Genomic DNA, 26,232 nt, shown 5'->3' with positions numbered 1-26,232 from the left:
GTTTGGGAAGAGGAGATAGGGGTGTAGGGAAGATGGGCTTCCTGCAACCAGAACCCATGGTGTACTGGAGGACCTGGGTTTTGGGCCACCCTGGCTGGAACCAGGGCACAGGCTGGGGTCTGGTCTACTCGGAGAAGGCTTGGCTGGGCTTCGCTTAGCTCGGGGTTCTGCCTCAGACCCGGAAAAGTCCGGGTACCAGCCTCAAATTGAGCCTTTCATTGGTTTCTTCTCTGCCCTCCCCCGCCCCTTTGACTTCTGCCCCTTTTGTTGAGCTGTTTGATTGGTTGTTCCGCACCCCCCGGGCGCTTCATTGGTTCTTCTCCCTCGCCTTGCATCACCGCTCCTGCACCGGTCTCCATCACCCAGCAGAAGGCGCAGCCATGAATCCGTTATTCGGCCCCAACCTCTTCCTCTTACAGCAGGAGCAGCAGGGCCTGGCCGGGCCGCTGGGGGACCCACTGGGAGGCGACCACTTCGCGGGGGGAGGGGACGTGTCCCCATCGCCGCTCACCCCTCCTGGTCCGGCTCCTTACTCGCCGCCTGGGCCAGGCCCGGCACCCCCCGCCGCCATGGCCCTCCGCAATGACCTGGGCTCCAACATCAACGTGCTCAAGACCCTGAACCTCCGTTTTCGCTGCTTCCTGGCCAAGGTGCACGAGCTGGAGCGCCGCAACCGGCTGCTGGAGAAGCAGCTGCAGCAGGCACTCGAGGAGGGTAAGCAGGGCCGGCGGGGCCTGGCTCGCCGCGACCAGGCGGTGCAGACCGGCTTCATCAGCCCCATCCGGCCCCTGGGGCTACCGCTGGGCGCCCGGCCGGCCGCCGTCTGCACCCCATCGGCACGGGTGCTAGGCTCGCCCGCGCGCTCGCCAGCTGGCCCCCTCGCGCCCTCCGCCGCCTGCCACTCATCGCCCTCCACTTCCACCTCTGCTGCCTTCTCCTCGTCGGCCCGCTTCATGCCTGGCACCATCTGGTCCTTCTCTCACGCCCGCCGGCTAGGCCCGGGACTCGAGCCCATGCTAGTGCAGGGGCCTGGCCTGTCATGGGTGCACCCCGATGGGGTGGGCGTCCAGATCGACACCATCACCCCCGAGATCCGCGCACTCTACAATGTGCTGGCCAAGGTGAAGCGTGAGCGGGACGAGTACAAGCGGAGGTAGGGATAAGGACCGGGCAGGTGGGGACATTGGCTCAGTGTCCTGCCACACTCAGGACCAGAACGAGGTGTGGAGAGGAGGGGTAGCTGGGGCCCAAGAGTCAGGGGGGAAAAATGAGTAGAGTTCCTGCTGTGTAAGGACGAGGTTGGAAGTGGATAGATGATGGCATTGGAACCGGGGAGACTGAATCCACAGGAAATGCAGAAGTCAGACTCGTGATGGGAAGGGGATTGGGAACCGGATACTGTGTGGGGAGTTCATAGTTTTCTTCTGGCTGCTCCTTCTGTCTCATCTAGGCTTCAGTGTTTGCATGACGGTGTAACTGTGGGTTTTGTGAGATGTGAAAAGGACAAGGATCTCAGAGGTCACATCTGGGATACTGCTTATCCCCACCCGTCTCAGCCCTTGGGCGGTTTTGTGATATAAGCTCCACTTGCTGATCAGAAATAAGAGGCAAAAACATATAGCTTTAATTTGGGAGTCTTAAGTGAAATTAGAGGGGAGTGGTGAGGGAGGGCTGCCCTGGTTGGGAGTTGGATACCTACTCCAGTTTCAAACGAGAGGCTCTGTGTTCCGTGAGACGTTGCTTGGCGCAGGGAAAGAAACCCAGGAAAGGAAAAAGTATAGGGAAATCCCTGGGGAAAGGGGAAGGGACTGATATTCGTTGGGCTAGTGCAGGGGTCCCCAAACTACGGCCCGCAGGCCGCATGCGGCCCCCTAAGGCCATTTATCTGGCCCCCACCGCACTTCCGGAAGGGGCACCTCTTTCATTGGTGGTCAGTGAGAGGAGCATAGTTCCCATTGAAATACTGGTCAGTTTGTTGATTTAAATTTACTTGTTCTTTATTTTAAATATTGTATTTGTTCCCATTTTGTTTTTTTACTTTAAAATAAGATATGTGCAGTGTGCATAGGGATTTGTTCATAGTTTTTTTTATAGTCCGGCCCTCCAACGGTCTGAGGGACAGTGAACTGGCCCCCTGTGTAAAAAGTTTGGGGACCCCTGGGCTAGTGGAAAGATTGGGGACTCTATGAAGGTGCAGAGAGCCAGGGTGGAGGCATTGTGAACAGAACCAGCAGAGGGGCTGAGCAGGAGAAAGTTGGGAACGTGGACACACCCTGTGAGTATGAGGCAGCTGTGGGGCAGACCCGGTGCGTTTTGAAGATGAAGATTTGGCTTTTTGCAGAGGACCTGGCAGGGTAATACAAAAGGCCAGGTGGAGGGATGCAGGGCTACTAGCGTGCTGTCTGTATACCAGGTGGTTTCCTTAGAGGGTTGATAAGCAAGCTGTTAGAACAGGAGCACGAAGGCAGCCAGCCCTCTGGAGACTATGTGCCGGAATCTGGAATCCATAGTCAAAGAGGAAGATGTCAAGTCAGAGGGAGGCTTTGGTTTGGAGGCCTTCAGATTTAACTTCTTAATGAGTTACTCTGACCCCTTGTGGGCAGGCTTGGGAATTACTCTTGCAGCTCAGTGTAGTGGAGATTTTTCTGGTGGGGATTTGCTGAATGTTCTGGGAAGTTAAGGCTGGGTCTGGGGACAAGCTTCAGGGATCTGTAACCTGCCCGAGTCTAGCAGATCACAGACCAGCAGGCTTTCTGAGGTTGAGTTCTGTCCTCATCTGGCTCCCTTAGCTGTAGTCTATGTTATGAGTGTCTTTGGGAATCCCGGTTGTCCTAAAATCCTTCAGGTGCCACCAGGCCCAGCCTGTCTTTGCTGCAGCCCCAGCTCCAGCACCAACCCCAACCCCAGCCCCAGCCCCAGCCGGAGTTAATTAATACACTTAGCAGTGGAACATGGGCAGTTCTGGAATACATACATCCATAACCACAGGAACAACTGTTGTTCTCAGAGCCTTTTTTTTTTTTTTTTAAATGAAAGAGTGTTTGTCCTTGGTCCAGCTGTCCAGGGCAGCAAAGAGTTATTCCTTGGGGACTGATGAGCTCATCACTCTGCAGCACGCTGCTGTGCAGAGGGCCCCGCAGCTAGAGCTGTGTGGTACGTGACCCTGTCAGTTACTCATTCTTCTACCCAGTTCCCCGCCCTCATTCTGTTCTCTTTATAGCAACACTGTAGCTCCTGCCTGCAGCCTGGAAGGCCTGGGCATAGCTTGAGCTTGAGCACTAGACTGGGAAGGAGTTGAGGCCTCCTGCGCTCTGTTTTCAGTTCCCTTTCCTTGTGTGACTTTGGGTGGTTCTCTTTCCTGGCCTCAGTTGTTACCGTATTGGAATGGCCCCTGCTTCCTCACTTCACTCAAGGATACCATTTATTTGGAAGAGAGGTGGTTGGCAAATGTAGAAAACCCAAATTGTACATGTTAAGGGAACCTCCTCCATGAAGCCATGAGGCCTCCATTTGAATGGAGGTCAAACTGAACCTCTTTGTGGGAAAGTTTGACTGGAGTGCAAATAAAATTCGAGTGAGCTTCCAGATGATTTTTTTCAGATCTTTTTTTAATCCTGTAAAATTTTATGAATCTTAATCCTTACATAACTTTCATACTTGAGTTTCTACCTGGATTTGTGGAGTTCATTGTCACAAACTATAGAAATGATCCCTGAAAGTATAGTCTTTGGAGTTCATTCTCAAACAGTGCTTCCCACTCTTCCTGATGCATTGTGGCCAGGGTTATTGTCCTCTTGTCAGTCTTGCCTTTTTCCTCCAGGGACTCATGGACTCCGAGGGCACAAAGGTACCATATTCCAAGCCTTCATGTTGTAGTTGAAGAAAACAAGGCCAGGAAAGGGAAGGATCTCGTATGAGAAAATCTATAACTCGATGCCACTGGGGCTTGTCACTGGCCCTGAATGTTTGAATGAGAAGGCCAGAGCAAAAGGGAGAAGGACGTGGGGATGCAGGGAAGGGTGGCAGGGAGCCAAGAAGGCTGGGTGCAGGGCTGCGTGATGAGCCGGCAGAGTGGTGGCCAGGCTGCCTGCCTCCTCCCTGCCCAGCCCGGGTGGGGTGGCGGCCTCGGTGATGTAGATGAGTTATTCTTAGGAATACTGCAGTGCGGATGTGAGTGAGGAACAGGAGGGCTAAGACAGGCGAGACTGGAAGGGAGAGCCAGGGAAAAGTATGGAGGGCGAGATGGGAAAAAGGGTGGAGGGAAGGGGAAGAAATAATTGAATCCTGTGTCTACAGAATACGTTCTCTTGGGTTTTCATTTTCTTGCTGTCCTCTTTGCTACTTCCTAACCACCTTTCTTATACTGAAGTTTCTCTCTTGGTGCCATGCCCCTCCATTTTCAGACTAGAAGAATCATTTCCAGAATGTGGCAAGAAGAAATAGGTTATATGAGTGAGGCCTGAGACGTCCTGCTATTCCAGCCAAACTCCTAGGGTGCGGTGTTGCTGCCCCCACTGGTCTGAGATGTAACGGACCATGCACTAGCTTACCGTGGACTACCCTGTGTGGGAAGTCTCGGCCAGGACAGAGATCCTGCCTGTGGCCAAGTGTTTGTTAGCCTACTTGTGGTCTTGGTTTGCAAATTCTGCATCTCAGGAGATGCCACCTCTGGTTCTCACCCACCATTTCATGAGAGATTTTTTTCATACTCCAGTTTCCCTTTCCTTCTGGGTTTGGGTGCTCGGTAGTCCCAGCTCCTGCCTTCCACTGTCACCTCTCTCCGGCTCACTTAGTGGGGGTCTGGGTGGGCAGTTTCTGCAGCTTGTGGGGGTGGACTTTGAGTGTCTCCTCCTGGCTCTTTAGCAAATCTGTTGACGCAGTGTGTGTCCTGCAGCTGCTTTTACAGGGTTAAATGGTACCACGCAAGGCAGGGCAGCAGGCTAGAGGAGCTCTGTTCTGGTGCAGGCAGGAGGCGGGAGACCGGATCTGTGCTGCTGAAGGTGGGAGACTGGGCCGGGTGGGCCTGGTGGTCTGGTGTGGGCAGGATGTGGGGGATGAGGCCAGCCAGACAGCTGGTTGGGCCAGGGCCTGAATGGGACGGGCACTGTGAAGGACCAGAGCAGCTGCTGCTGCTCTTAAATATAGTCGCTGGTGCGTGGCCTGGAGGTTCCAGGAAGGCAGCTGCGAGTGAGCTCGGCGCTGGCCAGAAGCGTGGAGCCACCCGACAGCTGCAGTTGGCCGCACCCCCGCCAGACATTCCAGTGCACAGCCCCTCCCTATCTAGGGAACCAGCCCCAGGGCGGAGGTCTGAGCCAGGCAGGTGGGGAGCAGGAGCTTTACGGTCAGGGAAGGACTCTGCGCCTATGCTCTTTCCCTCTTTCCTATGTCTGCCAGGTGGGAAGAGGAATACACGGTGCGGATACAGCTGCAAGAGCGAGTGAATGAGCTCCAGGAGGTGAGGCACCCCACTGCCTGGGCCTCCCTCAGTCCTCCCCTGCCTCCCTTCGGCCATCCTGCTCCTTGTCCCTCCTCGTCCCAACCTTCCTCCCACACTGGCCATGCACTAACATCAGGGTTTTCTGCTTGGTGTAGGAAGCCCAGGAGGCTGATGCCTGCCAGGAGGAGCTGGCGATGAAGGTGGAGCAGTTGAAAGCTGAGCTAGTGGTCTTCAAAGGGCTTATGAGCAATGTGAGTGCAGCCAGAGCATCCTTCACTCTTCCCCTGCGGGCTGATCACGTGGGCTCGCAGGCTGCCTGCCACCAGGCTGCCCGAAACCAGGCAGAGCAGGCCTTGCTAGGTGTGGCCTGTTGACTTCCTGTCCACCATACCCCCCCCTATTTTGCTACACTTCCGGTTTCTTTTCTTTGCCACCCCCTATTTCAGGAGAAAAAGAAGGAACACAAGTCCCTGTGTTCGAGAGCCAGCATACCTCCATCATAACTAGAGCTGTTTAGCAGTCAGCTAAGAACACGGGTCCCTGCCCTACCCCTGGCTAGCAGTGTGGCCTTGGGCACGTTCCTTAACTGCTGTGCCTCCGTGTCCTCACAAGGGATGGCATAATAAAGGCATGTGCTTTGCCGAATGATTATGACAATTGTAACATCTGTCCTGAGAACAGTGCTAGCACATGCTTAGTGCTAAGTAAGTGTTAGCTTTCATCCTTATCACACTACATTCTCCACTCTTGTAACTCCCAGTAGTCTCTTTCTCTCTGGGAAAATAAATTCCAAGAGGGACCCCACATGTCAAAGGATCTGGGCCAGGCCCTCCAGGGGCTCCTCATCTGGCCAGTTAGCCAGTTGCCTGAGCACCTGTGGGGAGGACACCCAGAGATGCCTGCTGCTTGGAGGCGTTGGCGATGGGGATGACCAGAAGGATGAGGAGAATCTTGCCAGGGCCTGTTGGCTCTTGTGTGGAGTGCAGGGTGCTTCCTCACTGTTCGCATGTTCCTGGACAGAACCTGACAGAACTGGACACGAAGATCCAGGAGAAGGCCATGAAGGTAGACATGGACATCTGCCGCCGCATCGACATCACTGCCAAACTCTGCGATGTGGCGCAGCAGCGCAACTGTGAGGACATGATCCAGATGTTCCAGGTGAGGGCGGAGGGCAGGTGTTGGCCCAGCCCAGCCCACACCTCCCCTGCCCCAGCACCTCGGGAGGGTTGGGGCAAGCGAAGAACCTCAGTCATTGCTGGCTGGGAGCCAGACGCCATCCTCCTTCTCGGAGGACTCATTCTGGCCCCAAGGGGCCCTCAGTGGGACTAGCTGGGGGGCCAGGAGCAGCCTCTGGAGAGAAGTTCTGGAAGCTGTCTCTAACCCATCTCTCCCCTCCCTCTCTCCTCTGTCTGCTTCCTCTCCTCTCTCTTCCTCTCATCTTCTCTGGCTTTCTCCACAGAAGAAACTGGTTAGTTTTGCTCTCATGCAAGCTTATTAATGTCCCTTTCCCTGTTTCTAAACTACCCAGGCCTCAGCCGTCGGTTCTGACCCCAGGGCTTTTCAGCACAGACCCCCCCTTCTGGTTTCCTTGCTTTTTCCTCCTCTTCTCTGTCTTTTCCTCTGTGCTTTACTTCTTTCTGTCCCTCCTCCTGGCTTTCCAGATCTGGATACGTGACTCAGGTTCTCCTTTGTGAACACTGTAGCCTCCTTCCTCTTTGCAACCTGAAATTTTCTTTTTTTGTTCAGTCACTTTATTAGAAAGACCTTTTTTTGGGAAAAAAGAAATCCTCCTTAGCCATCGTGCACACCTGAACGTGGTCACAGCCAGCCATTGCTCCCCTTACCTCACTGCTCTGTTTTCTCTTCCCCTTGGTCTGCAGCCCTGTCCCCATCTCTGTCTGTCCGCCGCTCCCTTGGTAACTCTGGTGTTCTGTTCCTGTCATTGTAACTGTGTCTTCTCTCTCTGTCCACCCCACCCTCCCGCTGGTCCCTGCTTCTCCTCCCTCCCGCCCGCCGCGCACACCTGCCCTTTCTCCTCATGCACCCGGCCTCGTCTCTCTAGTCTCTGCACTTGTCTCCCATTAAGGTCCCATCCATGGGGGGGCGGAAGCGGGAGCGCAAGGCTGCCGTCGAGGAGGACACCTCCGTGTCGGAGAGTGACGGGCCCCGCCAGCCCGATGGGGATGAGGAGGAGAGCACAGCCCTCAGCATCAACGAGGAGATGCAGCGTATGCTCAACCAGCTGTGAGTCCCGAGGCCCCCACAGCAGTCCGAGGCCGGAGCTCCCTCCCCCTCAGTCCCCTCCACCAGGAGGAAGGCCCCCCCCCCCCCCTTGACACATGGGCTCCCTGTCTCTAGGAGGGAATATGATTTTGAGGACGACTGTGACAGCCTGACTTGGGAGGAGACTGAGGAGACTCTGCTGCTTTGGGAGGATTTCTCAGGCTATGCCATGGCAGCTGCAGAGGCCCAGGGAGAGGTAACCACCCCTCCCGGCCTCGGGGCCCCCAGTCCTGCCTCTCCAGCTCGCTGCCCAGTCTCCTCCCTCCTTCCCTGCCTTCCTCTTCTCCTTGCTCTGTTTCCCCTCTGTGGCCATCATCCTTTACCTGCTTCTCCCCTTCTTCTTATCCTTTTTCTTTTCAGTCTTTGGTTCCTTTAACCTGACTTTCCCTCTCTCTCTCTCTCTCCTCCTGCTTGGCCCTGTGGAATGCCCCCGTCCCTTCCCTCCCCCTTGCCTCCCCCCACCCTTGCTTTCCTTTCTATTCCAGCAGCAGGAGGACAGTTTGGAGAAGGTGATTAAAGATACTGAGTCCCTGTTCAAAACCCGGGAGAAAGAATATCAGGAAACCATTGACCAGATAGAGGTAAGGATGTGGGTGGAAGCCGAGGGGCAGAAGTTCCCAGTGGGTGGTGAGTGGGGCTGCAGGTGGAGTGGTCCCATCCTGTGGACCCTAGATGCCAGGCTTCCCCCTTTCCGTTGAGGGGGAGGAGTGAGTGATCGCCCAGCTGTTGCATCTTGGGCTCTAGAGGGAGGCAGACAGACGTGTGTTCAAGTCTCAGCTCTGTCACTTAATTACTACCACTCTAACTTTCAACAAGCTGCTTATTCTCTCAGAGCCTGCCTTCCTCCCCCTTCCTTTCCTCCTTCCTTCCTTCCTTCCTTCCTTCCTTCCTTCCTTCCTTCCTTCCTTCCTTCCTTCCTTCCTTCCTTCCTTCCTTCCTTCCTCCTTCCTTTGCAAGAGAGACAGACAGACTGACAGGAAAGAAGGAAGAGAGATGAGAAGCATCAACTCATAGTTGCAGCACTTTAGTTGTTTACTGATTGCTTTTTAAAAAAAATTTTTTTTAAGATTTTATTTATTCATTATAGAGAGGGGAGAGAGAGAGAGAGAGAGAGAGAGAGAGAGAGAGAGAAGGGGGAGAAGCAAGAAGCATCAACTCCCATATGTGCCTTGACCAGGCAAGCTCAGGGTTTTGAACCGGCAACCTCAGCGTTTCCAGGTTGATGCTTTATCCACTGCGCCACCACAGGTCAGACTACTGATTGCTTTTCATACATGCCTTGACTGGGGGCTCCAGCCGAGCTACTGACTCCTTGCTCAAGTCAGTGACCTTGGGCTTCAAGCTAGCGACCCCGTGCTCAAGCTGGTGAGCCTGCGCTCAAGCTAGATGAGCTAGTGCTCAAGCCAGTGACCTCGGGGTTTCAAACCTTGGACCTCAGTGTCCCAGGTCAATGCTCTATCCACTGTACTACCACCTGGTCAGGCTGAATCTGTTTCTTTATTTGTAAAATTGGGAATCTTAATAAAACCTCCTCATAGGATTGTTTGAAGATGAAACAAAATGACACGCCCGTGGAGCTTAGGGCATGTCTGTCTCATAGTAAGATACCATATGGTAGTTGTTTTTATTGTTTGTGTCAGTGTTGTAGCAGGGTCCACTCAGAGATGGACTTGAACTTTGCCTCTTCTTCAGCTCAGCCTTTGAGGTAATGGGGAACCTTCTAGAGATGGCAAGTGGAGCTGGTACTTTATTTTTTATTTTATTATATTATTTATTTATTTTTTTATTTTAGTGAGAGGAGGGGAGGCAGAGAGACAGACTCCTGCATGCACACCAACGGGGATCCACCCGGCAAGCCCACTAGGGGGCGATGCTCCATAGCTCAGCAACAGAGCCATATTTTTAGCACCTGAGGTCATCCTCAGCTCCCGAGGCCAATTCACTCGAACCAATCAAGCCATGGCTTCAGGAGTGGAAGAGAGAGCAAGAAAAAGGGGAGGCGGAGGGGTGGTCACTTGTGTGCCCTGACTGGGAATCGAACCTGGGACATCCACATGCTGGGTGGACTCTCTACCATTGAGCAAACCGGCCAGAGCCAAAGTAACTGGTGCTTTAACTTAAACTCTAGGGGCTTCAGGAAGGATTTGTGGCACCCCGGATGGAGGGAGCTGTGGAGGGGAAGGTTGGAGGTGATTCCTGTGAGCCCTTCTGCCCCATGTGAGGGTGTCCTTTCCTGAGCACTCGGGCTTGAGGGTAGAACAGGCAGACTTCTATAACTCTCAACCCCTCTTCCAGCCCACGCGGCATGTTTATGCTCTTACTGCTCCCCCATGTCAAATGGTCCTGCTCCTCTAAGCAAAACCTGCCTTTGATTTTTGCCCAGGCAGACAAATGCTAGGTCTTACAGGCACAGCCAGATCTATGCTACTAGCTGAGGAGATGGGAAGGCAGAACTGATCTTTACTTTCCCATTTACACCTAGCTCACTGGCTCCCTCCCTCTCTGACTTTTACTTTTTTTTTTTTTTTACAGAGAGAGTCAGAGAGAGGGATAGACAGGGATAGACAGACAGGAACGGAGAGATGAGAAGCATCAATCATTAGTTTTTCGTTGTGCGTTGCAACACCTTAGTTGTTTATTGATTACTTTCTCATATGTGCCTTGCTCACATGCCTTCAGCAGACTGAGTAACCCCTTGCTCGAGCTAGCGACCTTGGGTCCAAGCTGGTGAGCTTTGCTCAAACCAGATGAGCCCGCACTCAAGCTGGTGACCTCGGGGTCTCGAACCTGGGTCCTCTGTATCCCAGTCTGACGCTTTATCCACTGCGCCACCATCTGGTCAGGCCCTCTTTTGTTTTTAATTTCTCTATTGAGAGAGAGAGAGAAGCATCCATTGTTCCACTTAGTTCCATTTAGTTGTGTACATATTGATTACTTCTCATATGTGCCCTGACCAGGGTCGAACCCGGGACCTTGGCGTGCTGGAATGATGCTTTAGCCACTGAGTCACCTGGCCAGGGCCCTTACCTCCCTCTTTTGAATGCTGAATTTCAGGTTTGATGTTTTCACTATCGCTTCACCAAGCAGGGGCCTTGGAGCAGTGCTCTGGAGCCGCATCTCTGCATGGTTCTTCCCCTGGACAAAAGGGCCTTAGTTTAAAACTTGATGTGGGCCCTGGCCGGTTGGTTTAGTGGTAGAGCGTCGGCCTGGCGTGCAGGAGTCCTGGGTTCGATTCCCAGCCAGGGCACACAGGAGAAGCGCCCATCTGCTTCTCCACCCCTCCCCCCTCCTTCCTCTCTGTCTCTCTTCTCCTCCCGCAGCCGAGGCTCCATTGGAGCAGCATTTGCCTGGGCACCGAGGATGGCTTCTATGGCCTCTGCCTCAGGCGCTAGAATGGCTCTGGTTGCGACAGAGCAACGCCCCAGATGGGCAGAGCATCGCCCCCTGGTGGGCATGCCGGGTGGACCCCGGTTGGGCACATGCGGGGAGTCTGTCTGACTGCCTCCCCGTTTCCAACTTCAGAAAAATACAGCCCTGGCTGGGTGGCTCGCTTGGCTGGAGCATTGTCCTGCAATGCAGAGGTGGCTGGTTGGGTCCTTGGCCGGGGCACATACAGAAACAGATTGATGCTTCTTCTCCCCCTTACCCCCTTTCCTTTCTCTGGATTCAATAAAAAAAATAAAAAAAATTAAAAAAAATTTTAAAAAAAGAAAAATACAACCCCCCCCCAAAAACAAACAAACATGATGTGAAAAGAAAATCTAAATGGAAACATGCTTTCAAAGGTTTTTTTTATTATAATCATTTATTACTTTTACAGGGGGCATGGGGCGGGGGGGGGGGGGGAGAAGTATCAACTCATAGTTGCTTCACTTTAATTGTTCATTGCTTGTTGTATGTGCCTTGACCGGGCAAGCCTAGGGTTTCAACCTGGTGACCTCAGCGTTCCAGGTTGATACTATATCCACTGTGCCACCACAGGTCAGGCCTTAAAGATGTGTTTAAGTCGTCCAGTTTCTCTTCTCTCCCAGTAGAATGACAGTAAGAGAATGGTAGAAGAGCTGACATGGTACCATTGGTGGCAGTGTTGCTCCTGGTAATCCATCTGGACCACTTGAGGTCCCTTTATCTATGTGACTTATTTATTTATTTATATTACTATTTTTAATTTTTAAATTGATTTTAATTTATTGTGCTTACATAGATTCAAGTGTCCCACTGAATATATCTTCCTCCCCGCCTATCTTTGTGACTTTTTTTTTGTTTTTACAGAGACAGAGAGTCAGGGAGAGGGATAGACAGGGACAAACAGACAGGAACGGAGAGATGAGAAGCATCAATCATTAGTTTTTCATTGTGCATTGTGATACCTTAGTTGTTCATTGATTGCTTTCTCATATGTGCCTTGACCGTGGGCCTTCAGCAGACTGAGTAACCCCTTGCTTGAGCCAGCGACCTTCGGTCCAAGCTGGTGAACTTTGCTCAAACCAGATGAGCCCGTGCTCAAGCTGGTGACCTCGGGGTCTCAAACCTGGGTCTCGACATCCTAGTCCAACGCTCTATCCACTGTGCCACCACCTGGTCAGGTTATCTTTATGACTTTTAAACAATTTTTATTTATTTTATTTTTAATTTTTATTTTTTTACAGATACAGAGAGTCAGAGAGAGGGATAGATAGGGACAGACAGACAGGAATGAAGAGAGATGAGAAGCATCAATCATCAGTTTTTCTTTCTTTTTTTTTTTAAATTTATTTATTTTTTACAGAGACAGCGAGTGAGTCAGAGAGAGGGATAGACAAGGACAAACAGACAGGAACGGAGAGAGATGAGAAGCCTCAATCATTAGTTTTTCATTGCGCGTTGCAACACCTTAGTTGTTCATTGATTGCTTTCTCATATGTGCCTTGACTGCGAGCCTTCAGCAGACCGAGTAACCCCTTGCTGGAGCCAGCGACCTTGGGTCCAAGCTGGTGGGATTTTGCTCAAATCAGATGAGCCCGCGCTCAAGCTGGCGACCTCGGGGTCTTGAACCTGGGTCCTCTGCATCCCAGTCCGAGGCTCTATCCACTGCGCCACTACCTGGTCAGGCAATCATCAGTTTTTCATTGCGACACCTTAGTTGTTCATTGATTGCTTTCTCATATGTGCCCGTGAACCTTCAGCAGACCGAGTAACCCCTTGCTCAAGCCAGCGACCTTGGGTCCAAGCTGGTGAGCTTTTGCTCAAACCAGATGAGCCCGTGCTCAAGCTGGCGACCTTGGGGTCTCGAACCTGGGTCCTCCGCATCCCAGTCCGAAGTTCTATCCACTGCGCCACCGCCTGGTGAGGCTATCTTTGTGACTTTTAATCTCTCAGGGTCACTGAGATGGAGCCAAGGGCCATGTCCCATTATTGGATGGTCAAACCCAGGCACAGGGTGAAAGGTGGGAAAGAATTCTTACCCTGCACCCCCTTTCCTCTCTCCGTATGTTCCCAGCCTTATGCCACCCCTTTACTTATCCAGTGAGTCTGGAGTATCCGTATGGGTTGTGGATATCTCCTAACATGTGCTCAATTCTGCTTTAATTGTGTGAATTAAGGGGGACATACAACGTGTAGAGACAACAGGTGGCAGTCCTGGCCTTGTATTGTGGTAGAATATATGTTGGTGATAGAAGGTAGTACTTTGTGATAGAATATATTCTTCCTTGTCCTGCTGAGTGATGGGCTCCAGACTCTGACTCCCCTGAGGCAGAGAAATCGGGGCATTGGCAGCTGATCTGAACAAGAGCTGGTGGCATCATACTCCCTTCCTAGACTGAAGAGTCCGCACATCCTGCTCCCCTGGCTCCCTGATGTGAGACCCCAGCCAGAATCCCAGCTCTGGAACCAAGGCCACCACTCCAGCCATACCCACCCAGGCCATCCTCTCATCCCACGTGCCACTGTCCTGATCATCTGTCTGGTCTGGCCCTGCGGCCCACTTCTTTCTCCAAGTTCCCATCCTCTGTCTGTGCAGTTCAGATTAGTTCCGGGTGGTTTCCTCTGTCCAGTTCAGATTATTCATGGTTAGTTTCCTACCCTTTCTCTTTGCTCTCAGGCGGTCAAGCAAATCACCTCCAAGCGAATTTCACTCTGCCTTCGCTTCTGTTCCGTCCTTTGTACCCAAAACAAAGAGAGGCAGCAGATTGTCTCTGGCCCAGATCTTTTACAGCCTCTGCGCCACTTCTCAGCTCTGCCTCAAAGCCTGAGGCGCAGGATCGGGCTCTGGGAGGGAGACCGTATTTGTTTGACTCTGAGCCCCACATTTTTTCACACGTAGCATTCCTTAAGTCGGGAGACAGCTTAAAACCAGTATGTCATTCAGTATGGCAGGAGGCCTTTCTGTTAGTTTCTGAAATGGCTTACAAGTGAGAAAATAAAACAATGAGGAGAAAAAGGATGGTAAGAGATTTGAGTCCCTTTCAACAGTGCCGACAGGTGTCCTCCTTTATGGCATGAGTCTTGTAGATACATCACAAATTTTTTTTTTTAATTTTTTTTTTTTAGAGAGGAGAGAGAGAGGGAGAAAGAGAGAGGAGAGAGAGACAGAGAGAGAGAAGGGGGGAGGAGCTGGAAGCATCAACTCCCATATGTGCCTTGACCAGGCAAGCCCAGGGTTTTGAACCGGCGACCTCAGCATTTCCAGGTCGACGCTTTATCCACTGCGCCACCACAGGTCAGGCCTACATCACAAATTTAACAACTCATTTCCATTCAGGTGCCTGGCATGCATGCACATGTAGAGCTGAGGAAGGCCTGTGGCCAGTCCTTTCAGGAGTTCCCACTTAGTGAGGACTGTCAGCATGGTTGGGAGGTGAGGGATGAGCCCGGCCACGCAGGAACCCCAGGCAGGGAGCAAGGCCGACCAGGGCCAGTGCCCTCTGTTCTCAGGCACATCTTCTCCCTCTCCCTCTCCCGCCTGCCCCAGTGAACATTCCTTGCCCCTTGGCTCTCACCAGTCTGTTGAAAGAATGCAGGCCTGGGGCAGATACCTTTGCATTCCTCAGTAGGCAAAGATAGCCAGGAAAACTAGAAGGGATGATGGTATATTGAGTGTCTTCTGCCTTGATCTGATTTTTTTTAAATTTGAGCCCTCAGCCACAGCTGCCTGGGCCCCCTGCTCATTGGTGTTCTTGGCGTGTTCTCCTCCTGGGGGTTGGGAGCAGGGTCACTGCTGACCTGACGGTCCTGCCCTGCCCCTGCCACAGCTGGAGCTGGCCACGGCCAAGAACGACATGAACCGGCACCTGCACGAGTACATGGAGATGTGCAGCATGAAGCGGGGCCTGGATGTGCAGATGGAGACCTGCCGCCGGCTCATCACCCAGTCTGGGGACCGGTAAGGGCCTCCCCGGAGTGTAGGGTGCTGCCCACCTTTCTCCGTGCTTCCTCCAAGGGCGCATGCAGGGAGGGAGCAGTGGACCAGAGCCCCTTGGTGGGCAACCCCTGAAGACCCTCCCTAGTGACTCAGTCACAACTGAATGTGGGGCTCTCATTGGAGGTCACCTGGTCCGTGTGGCCCAATTGGATGTCCATTTGTGGCTGAGTTGCTGAAATCTCCCAATGCCACCAACTCTGGTGGTTCCCTGGTTAAAGGCAACTAAAAGCTGACAAGGAACAGAAGGAGTATGGGGGTAGATTTTTATCTAAAGTCAGGGTTACCATTTGTGCATTTGACCATGGAAGTCAACACCATAACAAAAAAAGTAAATTTAAAAAAAAAAGTCACAAAAGTACTATAAATAGACAAAGCTGGAGCCATCCAGACGTGCACTTGGTCTCAGGGGACATATCTTTTTATTTTTTTATTATTATTATTTTTTTGTATTTTTCTGAAGCTGGAAATGGGGAGAGATAGTCAGACAGACTCCTGCATGTGCCCCACCGGGATCCACCTGGCACGCCCACCAGTGGGGTGTCGCTCTGTTGCTACCAGAGCCACTTTAGCGCCTGGGCAGCGCCCGGGCCATCTTTGCTCTAATGGAGCCTCACTGCGGGAGGGGAAGAGAGAGACAGAGAGGAAGGAGAGGGGGAGGGGTGGAGAAGCAGATGGGCGCTTCTCCTGTGTGCCCTGGCCGGGAATCGAACCCTGGACTTCTGCACGTCAGGCCGACGCTCTACCACTGAGCCAACCGGCCAGGGCCTTTTGAATTTAAAAAAAAAATTTTTTTTTTTTGTATTTTTCTGAAGTTGGAAACGGGGAGAGACAGACAGACTCCCGCATGCAGCCGACCGGGATCCACCCAGCACGCCCACCAGGGGTGACGCTCTGCCCACCAGGGGGCGATGCTCTGCCCCTCCGGGGCGTCGGCCACCAGAGCCACTCTAGCACCTGGGGCAGAGGCCAAGGAGCCATCCCCAGTGCCCAGGCCATCTTTGCTCCAATGGAGCCTTGGCTGCGGGAGGGGAAGAGAGAGACAGAGAGGAAGGAGAAGGGGAGGGTTGGAGAAGCAGATGGGCGCTTCTCCTGTGTGCCCTGGCCGGGAATCGAACCTGGGACTTCTGCACGTCAGGCCGACGCTCTACCACTGAGCCAACCAGCCAGGGCCTTTTTAATTTTTTAAAAAATTTTTTATTTATTCATTTTTAGAGAGGAGAGAGAGAGGGAGAGAGAGAAACAGAGAGAGAGAAGGGGGGAGGAGCTGGAAGCATCAACTCCCATATGTGCCTTGACCAGGCAAGCCCAGGGTTTTGAACCGGTGACCTCAGCATTTCCAGGTCGATGCTTTATCCACTGCGCCACCACAGGTCAGGCCTCAGGGGACATATCTTATACTTGACACTTCAGATAGTCCTAAACTCTGAGCCTCCCAAAATCCACAGGAGAAAGATGGGACCATCTCCCCCATCAGTGTGGGGAGGGGGAGGTTTCCTCCTCCCCTCCCCATTCCCTCGCCCGGCATCCACCCTCACCTGTGGTCCTTCGGCCTTTGAGATGTCATTCACCTGCCTGCCAGAGAATAAAGCTAAGGGAGAGAAATGCCAGCCTCATCAGGACTCCTGCCTGCCCCAGAGTGACAGCTGGTGTTTTTTCTCTAGAAAGTCTCCTGCTTTCACTGCGGTCCCGCTTAGCGAACCGCCGCCACCGCCTAGTGAGACTGAAGACTCCGATCGGGACGTCTCATCTGATAGCTCCATGAGATAGGGACCTGGCTCCGGTCTCACCCTGATGGGAACAAACCTCGGCAGAGTGGGGGTTCACAGGTTTGTCCCGCTCTACCAAGCCTGGCCCCTGGGGACGGGGCTGCTCCCTCAGCCTTCCTCCCTTAGTCCTTGGTCTCACCAGGGTTCTAGGGTGTCTGGGAGCGAGGCTTGGGCTGCTCTTTCTAGGCGACTGCCACCACAGCGGGGGCTCTCCCGCCTTCATGTGTGGGTGCCTGCTACTCCCATCTTTAAAATGCTGCCAGTGCGATCGTGGCCCTGTGACTTCTCCGCTGAACAAGGAATGTGATTGTCAGATCCTCCTTCCACCCCTGTGGCCTAGAGCCAGCTCGTGTCTGTGACTCTGCACTGGTGCTAACTGGCCCAGGCGCTGCTGTGACGTGGATCAGGCTGAATGTTCCATGGCCTGTGCAGCACATACAGTGGGAGAGGGTTCCTCCTGTATTGAAGGTGAGGGGAAGCAGGACTGGGCAGGGCACCCTGTCCTCCCTCCAGTATCCAAGTGCTTGGGTCACCTGCCTGTGGACACTAAGGAAGTGGCTGTGACCCGCCCTCGTGGAAGTGCTTGCATTGAAGGGGTCTCGGTGACTTCTAGGTCTGACTGGGTGGAGGGAGATCGGAAGCGTTTGTCTCCCACTCACCCTGAATGACAGAAAAAGGGGAAACTACTTTTGGTGCACATGGGTGTGTGCATGTGTGCTCAGGGCCTCCCTCTCTTCAAGTTATCCGTTGAAGATGTGCCTCCGTGTGGGTCATACCCTGAGAACAGGCCGAGTAAGATGTCCGAACTTGGAAAACCTTGGAGAAATTGGGGAGATGTGGTGGAGACCTCAGCCGAAGTGCCTGGGGGAGGCTGTGAACTGACATTTGAATGGAATCTTTAAGAATGAAACTGGCAACTATTTATTGAACCTTTTGTCACTGAAGCACTTTCTGGTGGTAGCTACACAATTCTGAGGTACACACTAGTTTCATCTCCATTTTATAAACATCAGGTGCACACTGAGGCACAGGTGATTTTAGGCGACTTGTCCTGAGGAAGTCTCAAGTGGCAGCACCAGGGTCTCTTTAGGTGGTGGGCACCAGGCCTTTGCCACATACCGTGGACTTCCCCATCTTTTCTAGATGATGCTTATTGCATGTTGAGTGAAGTTATAAGTGCTCCTACATCCAACCTAATTTGGCTAGAGTAGGGTAAGAAAAAGGCCTGGTCCTCAGAGTGGCCATCTTGGGACATAGCACCTGGAGGGCTTGGAGGGGCGGCAAACAGAACATTCTTCATGAGTCGGGCACACACGCTGTAAGGCAGTGGTCCCCAACCCCCAGGCTACCGGTCCGCAGAGAAAGAATAAATAACTTACATATAATGCAAGTCTGAACGATGTTATTTTAAAAAAATGACCAGATTCCATCACATCTAAGACTCACTCTTGAGGCTTGTTTCGGTCACGTGATACATTTATCCGTCCCACCCTAAAGGCCGGTTTGTGAAAATATTTTCTGACATTAAACCGGTCCGTGGCCCAAAAAAGGTTGGGGACCACTGCTGTAAAGGATGTGTTCAGTTATGCCAGCTCTAAATCCATCACTGAAGCATGTCTGGTTGGTGTGAGAGCGGTTTCATCCTAGCACCAGCCCAGCTTCTCTCCCCTTTACCCTAGACCCTGCAATAAGATAAAAGCAAAGAACTGGCTGGGTATAGTGAACTTTATTGATGTTACAAGACAAAGCAGGGCTTTCTAAGCCCCTCCCCTTCTTCAGGGGGTCTGGGATGGAAACTGTGCAGGTCAGGTTCTCAGTATGTTGGGGGATGGATCTGGGGCAAGGATTTCCCAGCAGCTGAGGGCTTCTCTTTCTTCCTCTTGCTGGGGCTGGTGGTCCAGGAGGCTCTTACTCCTTGGAGGCCATGTGGACCATAAGGTCCACCACCCTGTTGCTGTAGCCAAATTCATTGTCATACCTGCAAGGGGATGAGTAGTTAAGGGTTATTTTTCTGAGCCAGACACCAGAGGGCACCAGACTTATAATGTTTAAATATTGACCGCAACCCAACTACATACCAGGAGATGAGCTTGACAAAGTGGTCATTGAGGGCAATGCCAGCCCCAGCATCAAAGGTGGAGGAGTGGGTGTCACTGTTAAAGTCGCAAGAGACGACCTGAGGAAAGGAGAAGGCCAAGTATGAGAATTCAGTCTTGCTCAGTAGGGCTGTGTGGACACCAGGGTCCCTGTCCTATCAGTACCTGGTCCTCAGTGTAGCCCAAGATACCCTTAAGAGGGCCCTCTGATGCCTGCTTCACTACCTTCTTGATGTCATCGTACTTGGCCTAACGAAGTAAAAATGACATGGTTATTCAGGTTTTAATATAGCCACGATTCTACCTAGACCAACAAAGCCATTCCAACCCTTACGTACAGCTTTCTCCAGGCGGCAGGTCAGATCCACAACTGACACATTGGGGGTGGGGACACGGAAGGCCATGCCAGTGAGTTTCCTGTAGACACAGGGAAGTGGGGTCAGTACCAGCTTCTGGTTCCCCTGGTCCTATGTCTGGAAAGGCAGTAAAGAAGCCTCACCCATTCAGCTCAGGGATGACCTTGCCCACAGCCTTGGCAGCGCCAGTAGAAGCAGGGATGATGTTCTGGGCAGCCCCTCGGCCATCACGCCACAGCTTCCCAGAGGGGCCATCCACGGTCTTCTGGGTGGCAGTGATGGCGTGGACTGTGGTCTGGAAATGGAGGAGGACACAGTGAAGGCCTTGCATAATGCTAACACCTACCCTCAACCTCCCTCCTCACCTTTGGGAGAAATACAGGGATACAGTGACCTGAGCCAGTCTTTAGGAACCCAAACTCTCCATAGCCACCCCATCCTCCAGCCCCCGGGCTGTGTGGTTGGGAAGAACCCATCCTGGGGGAGAAATGGGGTCAGTTTTCCCATCACTCTTACCATGAGTCCCTCCACAATGCCAAAGTTGTCATGGATGACCTTGGCCAGGGGGGCCAAGCAGTTAGTGGTGCAGGAGGCGTTGCTGAAAAGAGGGAGGCAAGTCAGGGGCCAACATGTCCCTCTTTTAACCCTGGCACTGCCCAACCATTTCTCCATTCCCTTCTGCCATGCTCACCTGACAATCTTGAGGGAATTGTCATACTTGTCTTGGTTCACACCCATCACAAACATGGGGGCATCCGCAGAAGGAGCAGAGATGATGACCCTCTTGGCTCCACCCTTCAAGTGAGCCTACAGCAAAGGAGGAGTTGCAGACCCCAGGCTCTACCTTTCCTGATCTAAGGCAGCCTTCTTGCTACACCAAATCCCAGGGTCAACTTCCTTCATCTGCAGCCTCCCTGTCACTCACCCCAGCCTTCTCCAAGGTAGTGAAGACACCAGTGGACTCCACAACATATTCAGCACCAGCATCACCCCATTTGATGTTGGCGGGATCTCGCCTACCAGGGAAGACAGGACAAAGCTCAGGGATATGAGCACCATGTACCCAAGGTGGTAACCCCATCCTGGGACCTCCCCCAAGGCAAGTTTCTTCCTGTTCTTCCATACTCACTCCTGGAAGATGGAGATGGCCTTTCCGTTGATGACAAGCTTCCCGTTCTCAGCCTTGACTGTGCCTTTGAACTTGCCATGAGTAGAATCATACTGGAACATGTAGACCTGGAGGGACAAGTGAGGGCATCAAGGGACTGCAGACCAGTCAGCCTCGGCTTCCCACACCAGCCACGCAGGCAGCACTCACCATGTAGTTGAGGTCAATGAAGGGGTCATTGATGGCAACAATATCCACTTTGCCAGAGTTAAAAGCAGCCCTGGTGACCAGGCGCCCAATACGGCCAAATCTGAGGGATAGAAGGGGCAAGAAGGCACGAGGAGGAGGAAGTTGAGTTTTCCTAGGTAGGCAGCCTATATGGCCCACTCACCCTCTGTTAGAGGGAAGACAGCCATTTTCCTGCCACCAAAAGTCCCAAAAGGTATAATTTATCTTCTTCTAGCAATCCTGCCACACCACCCTCTTTACAGCATGGCCACAAAGCGAAGGCTCCTATCCTGTCCAAGTGATGATAGGCTTAAAGACTTGCCCCAACCCCTTAGACCTCTGAAATCTTTCAAGTGACAATGCAGGGCACTGCTACTGCTACCTAGTCTGGGCACATGCTTGGCACATGGCATTCATCACTCCCACTCTGTGCCCTGGGAAGGCTTGCTCCTATCTTTCCAGCTTCAGGCCACACCCCCTATGGAGCAAAGGCTAGTACACTCAGCATCACCGAGCTCAAAGGGCAAGAGTAAAGGTTGGAAATTAACGGAATGGGTAAAGCCCACCCCTTCTCTGAGTCCCTCCTACAAAAGGGAAGTCCATAGCGGAAATAAAATAAAATCCTCCCCTAACCCCCTGCAGCCTAATTGCTAAGCTACTCGTCTTTCCTAGCTCTCTTTTAATCAGGCACAGGAGCAACAGATGTATGTATGGGGAAGGAGATGGGAGAGTAGAAGCCAGGCCCCCAGCTGCAGAAAGGTCAGGTGCTATATTTAACCCCAGATTAGGGTAGAGTCAGGATCTGGTTTCTGGAAGATGGAATGGGGAAAAGGGCAGGGTTCCTAAGGCTCCCAGACACCCAATCCTCCATGTGACCTTTACAGCCTGGTCTTTAGGGTAGAACGAGCTCTAGGCATGGATGTAAGGAGTTTCGAGGGGAGCTACTGTGGAGAGAGGCTGCTATTACAGTAGCCATTTTATGGTGGAAAATTTCTAACTACCATGACTCAGCTCCCCAAAGTGGCACTAAGACACAGCTACCACACCTCCTCGTAAAAGGAAAAAGAACATAGAAGAACCACCGTAAAGCCACGTTTTTGATTAATCAGATAATCAGCTAGGTCCTAAAGCATCGTCTCCAAGAGGAAATCTGGCGGGCAGGTGAAAGAGGGTCTAGGGTAAATACGGTCGGAGTTCTGAGGTCCTCGTCTTTGCAGAACAGCAAGAGGAAAACCTTGCCTCACCAGGTTTACTGGATTAAGGCGACTCCACCCCACTGAGACAGGAGGAGGAGGGTTAGTCATAGTTGAGCAAAGAGGAAAAGACTAGAGTTAAGGGAGGTTTCCTAACGGTGGTTCATTCATTTCCTTCCCAGTTGCAACATGGCGGCTAGGTTACCGCAAAGGAGCCCTCCCAGCTGCGTGTGCGCGCAGCTGTGTCTCCTGCATCCCCCGGGTGTGCGGCCAGGTGGGGGCAAAGGAGGCTGGGGGGCGGGGGGGCTCCTCCCCACCACGTGACCCCGCAAGGCGCGAAAGGAAAGAAAGAAGACCCAAATGGGGACTAAGGGGATGGGTCCAAACCCAGAGCTGGGGCTCTCTTGCTTATTTGGGGCGGGTGGCGGGGGAAGAGTCTGGGCGACTTGTCCCCGGCAGGGGCGGAGTTACAGGAGGCGCAACAGCGGGGGTAGGGGACAAGAGGCTCTTTGAGGCCGGAGCCTCCACCAGGTCTGAGCTCTGACCTTGAATTCTCCTTGGCGGGGAAAGGGGGTGTGTGTTCAACTATCTCCCCCCTCCCCGCACCCCCCAAGCGCTAGCAGAGGCCCGAGCAGAGCAAGACCCGCCGACCTCTAACTCACCCGTTCACTCCGACCTTCACCATCGTGTCTCAGAATTGTGGCTGCAGGAAAGGAAGGTGAGCATCAAGGCGCGGGGCTCGAGTGCGGTCCTCTCCTCTCCTTTCCACTCCCCACCCCCTCTCCTGGCCACCATCCCTTTCCTGCGCTTCTGCACGTACCCACTCCGCCACAGCACAGCGGCGACCACCCACCCGACCGCGCCCCGGCCTGCGCGCGCCCCGGCCCCTCTAGAATGTTCCCTAGCTCTTCGTGGCACCTTCCTAGCTTTACTTTTACCTGGCACTGCGCAGGAAGACGCGGCTATCTACCGAACAGGAGGAGCAGAGAGCGCCGGTGGGGAAGCTGCAGTCACAATTTATAGAAACCGAGCGGGGCGGGGGCGGGGGCGGGCCGGGCCGCCTCCCGCCCGCTCGCCCAGTCTCAGCCCAAGGGCGCAGAAGCCTGAGCTACGTGCGCCCGTAAAATCTCGAATAGCCGGGCCCCACTTGTTCTTTTGGACCAGCCTGGTCTTTTGAATGTGCACGCCCCGCGCGTGTGGGCCAAGGACGGAAGGGGAGGGCACTGAGAGTTTACTCCAGGGAGGAGGTGATCGGTTCTGGTGAGGAGGACGTGCCTTTGGCCATGCCGGAGACGGTGGACACGAGGACAGGGGCCCTCGTGGGAACTGAGGACTTCCAGGAGCTAGGGCATTACTTGTTGCAGTTGCATGAAACGGGAGGAGAGCTGGTGGGATGGGAAATTGGAGCTGAAGCCTGGGGTGGCTGGCGGCTGCACGCTGCCACCCTGTCCCCTTTCTTTTAAAGGTTGTGGCGGGAAGGCTGAGGAACTTCTCGAGGCTTTTCGGTAGTGACACAGGAAAGGCCCAAGAAAATGCCGGGGAGGGGCCAATGCGCCCCGTGCAGGGCTCTTCTCAGCCCCCCTTCATCCTCCCTGCTGGGCCGGGGGCCTGGGCTGGGCACTGAGCCGTGTAGCCTGGAAGGGAAGGAGGTTGAGGGGGAGGTATCTGCGCTGAAGGTCACGCTGCCCTGCGGCTCGGACAGCTGGAGCCCTGATAATTGGGGCAGACCAACTGGGCCCTGTAAGCTACAGCGGCTCTCCCCCAGGCCACACCCGGGCCCCAGAGGGAGGATGGGATCACTGCTGGGGGCCGCCCACCAAGTCGCTCCAAGGAAACCTGAAGGCTGTGCGGCCCACGCTGGGAGACAATGCCCCTTTCAACCCTTCCAGCCCAGAGCTGAGAGCAGGACGTGAGGGCGGAAGTCCCTCCCCATCCTGGGACGTGCTGGCCAGCCTGAAAGCTAGGGACTCTTCACTGGTTGTGCCCAGGGGATGTTGGGGGCAGGGTGAGGAGCCCAGAAGAGGGAAAAGATTGGGAGGTCTTGGGACCTGGTAGGAACAGGCCGCGGGCCCCTTCCCACATGCAAGGTAGGGGAAGGGAGCCCAGGTTGTGCCAGGTTTAGGAGCTTAAGATGGAGGGAGGGCTGGTTCTAAGCACTTGAAGGAGGGTTTTGAGGGGTGGGTGAAATGGACATTGCCCATCAGCAGGTGTGGGGGGGACGGGATGTGGGGCCTCTCTGCTGGCCCAGCATAACCTGACACCAGCCCCCTTTTCTAGCTGAAAACGCTGTGGCTAAGTTTAGCTGGCGATAACCTTTGCTTAAAAGGCAGAGTGCATGCTGTTCTGCACCCAGACTAGCCCCAGTCCCATCCCTTTCTGGGACTGCCCTCCCTCCTTGGGGGCCCAAGCCAAAGCTGTGTCTGTGCCCAGTAGCCATCTGCATGATTGGTGCCCAGGTTTTTCTTGAACAGCGAAGAGCAGGGCCACAGGGCACCTAATGTTGAGAGGAGGTAGGAAGTCCCACACTGCAAAGCAGGCTGGGGAAGTGGAGAAGAGATGCAACTGCTACTGTTCCATTTCTTCTCCGGCTCTACAAGGATCTTGAACCCTTTCCCTGACAGGCTTTAGGGGCCCCTCCAGAATGTCCCGAAAGCATAATGTTCAAGGTACTGGCTTCTCCTTTGCCTCATGTTTGTCATTTTCCATTACTGTCTTCTGTCAAAAAAAAGGGAGCTCAGTGCATCAATGCCCACTTGTGCAGTCTGCTGTTGTCATGACAGCAGGATCACTGCCTCCTATTCCAAGTGACTCAGCAGAGGAGTTGGAGGTGGAAGGGGTGACAGACATCAGATGGCTGCACCCTAGGAGGGTCCACACCTTAGGGACTGGACTTCCTGCAGCCCCCATACACGGTGAGGAGTCCCTGGTGGACAGACACCGTTTCCAGAGACATTGTCTAGAGCTGGAAGGGAGCATGACCTGACCTTCTATCAGCCAGGCCAGTCACCTGCCTTCAGAGTTGGGGTTAAGGGAGCACAAGTGGGGATGGGGCAAGGACACAGAGGAAACCAGCCTTTGGTCTAGACTAGGGTTTTTCAAGCTCAGCACTATTGAGTGACATGTGGGAGTGACTAATTCTTATAAGGTCTGTCCTGTACATTGCAGGGTATTTAGCAATATCCCTGGCCTCTGCCCACTACATGCTGGTAGCGCCCCTTCCCTCTAGATTGTGACAACAAAAAAAGTCTCCTCACATTGCCAGATGCCCGCTAGAGGGCAAAATCACCTTCAGGATAAGAAGCACAGATCTGTAGATTAGATACTGCGTAATTCTCCACAATGGAGCGATCTTGTCATTTGTGTAGGGTGGGAGGTTAGCGGGGAAGCTGAGGCACTGAGGAGCATGGAGTTAATCACATCTTGAGACTGGCCCCCGTAGTCATGGGCTCACCCTCTCTTTCTGGATCAATAAAACTATCTGCTGCCTGCATCTGGGCTAATGTGAAAGGTGAAATAAAGATAAGCTTAGGAAAAAATGTCTAAAAGTATATTAAACATTTATTCATTATAAAACAAGGAGGCCCTGCCAGTTGGCTCAGCAGTAGAACATCAGCCTGGTGTGTGGAAGTCCCAGGTTCAATTCCTGGTCAGGGCACAAAGGAGAAGCAACCATCTGCTTCTCCACCCCTCTCCTCCTGTAGCCATGGCTTGAATAGTTTGAGGAAGTTGGTCCCAGGTGCTGAGGATGGCTCCATGGCCTTACCGCAGATGCTAAAGTAGCTTGGTTGCAGAAAAATGGAGCAGTGGCCTCAGATGGGCAGGGCATCGCCTGGTAGGGGGCTTGCTGGATGGCAGTCTGTCTCTACCTCCACCTCCCTGCCTCTCACTTAACAAAGAAGAAAAGAAAACAAGGAGACTGGCAAACGTATTCTAGTAAAAGCAGCTCAACTCAGGTCAGTTTAAAAGAAATGCCTTTCATTATGAAGCTAACATTAAAAATCCAAGGAGACAGGCAAACAGGTATTTTACAAGGGGAAGAGAATTCAAGGTCACGCCACAAGATACCCTACATACAAGGATGGGAACCAAGCCAGCCTCCTAGGACCTGTGCCTGCGAGTAGATGCCCGGCGGATGGGAGTGGTTTTCTTCGGTGTCTCATCTTCCGTCATCTCTGCTGAAAGCTCTATGCCAAGAATTAGAGGAATGAGAAAAAGCTGAGTCACAAAGATGGTGAACAATAGATCTCAGAGAACAAAAGGGACAAGCCCAGATTGTTGGAGACTGCAAGCTGACAGGGTCCTTGCGGTTTAGATTTTTTGGGGACAGGAGTGTGGGGGACTGGCAGTAAGCTGACAGGGT

The 26,232-nt window shown here is 53.2% G+C and overlaps 3 protein-coding genes and 1 pseudogene across 10 annotated transcripts in view; 1 reads left to right on the top strand and 3 right to left on the bottom strand.

The window, feature by feature from the left end:
• Positions 1-351: 351 nt before the first annotated feature.
• On the top strand, positions 352-18,752 carry IFFO1 (intermediate filament family orphan 1). 5 transcript variants are annotated; one of them, XM_066357904.1, is made up of 9 exons: positions 352-1,153; positions 5,395-5,455; positions 5,593-5,688; positions 6,458-6,598; positions 7,527-7,684; positions 7,799-7,919; positions 8,212-8,304; positions 14,956-15,086; positions 16,787-18,752. In XM_066357904.1, the coding sequence occupies exons 1-9, from the start codon at positions 381-383 to the stop codon at positions 16,890-16,892; spliced, it is 1,680 nt and encodes a 559-aa protein (XP_066214001.1). In that variant the 5' UTR covers positions 352-380; the 3' UTR covers positions 16,893-18,752. The 5 variants fall into 5 exon arrangements, with proteins under 5 accessions (XP_066214001.1, XP_066213993.1, XP_066213990.1 ...); XM_066357896.1 differs by having other exon boundaries at positions 8,209-8,304; XM_066357893.1 differs by having other exon boundaries at positions 7,503-7,684.
• Positions 3,656-3,728, bottom strand: LOC136390141 (small nucleolar RNA U3; annotated as a pseudogene).
• Positions 18,603-22,927, bottom strand: GAPDH (glyceraldehyde-3-phosphate dehydrogenase). The gene is made up of 12 exons (XM_066357923.1): positions 22,811-22,927; positions 22,535-22,575; positions 20,662-20,761; positions 20,473-20,579; positions 20,269-20,359; positions 20,035-20,150; positions 19,860-19,941; positions 19,487-19,638; positions 19,326-19,404; positions 19,153-19,236; positions 18,970-19,067; positions 18,603-18,869 (listed from the first exon to the last, which is right to left on the bottom strand). Exons 2-12 carry the CDS (start codon positions 22,555-22,557, stop codon positions 18,800-18,802), a joined length of 1,002 nt encoding a protein of 333 aa, XP_066214020.1. The 5' UTR covers positions 22,558-22,575; positions 22,811-22,927; the 3' UTR covers positions 18,603-18,799.
• Positions 22,928-25,412: 2,485 nt separating this feature from the next.
• Positions 25,413-26,232, bottom strand: part of NCAPD2 (non-SMC condensin I complex subunit D2) — a 42,621-nt gene continuing 41,801 nt past the window's right edge. For 3 of the 4 annotated variants that reach the window (XM_066357866.1, XM_066357871.1, XM_066357874.1), the window contains one exon: positions 25,413-26,056. In XM_066357866.1, coding sequence (XP_066213963.1) covers positions 25,971-26,056 — 86 coding nt within the window. In that variant the 3' untranslated portion in view covers positions 25,413-25,970. The remainder of the gene's footprint in view (positions 26,057-26,232) is intronic. The other variant, XM_066357877.1, reaches the window with a different exon arrangement.

The sequence above is a fragment of the Saccopteryx leptura genome, chromosome 1 (assembly GCF_036850995.1).
Source record: "Saccopteryx leptura isolate mSacLep1 chromosome 1, mSacLep1_pri_phased_curated, whole genome shotgun sequence".
Classification (NCBI taxonomy): domain Eukaryota; kingdom Metazoa; phylum Chordata; class Mammalia; order Chiroptera; family Emballonuridae; genus Saccopteryx; species Saccopteryx leptura.
Note: the sequence above shows the minus strand (reverse complement) of the source record. Positions and strands in the feature narration are given on the sequence as shown.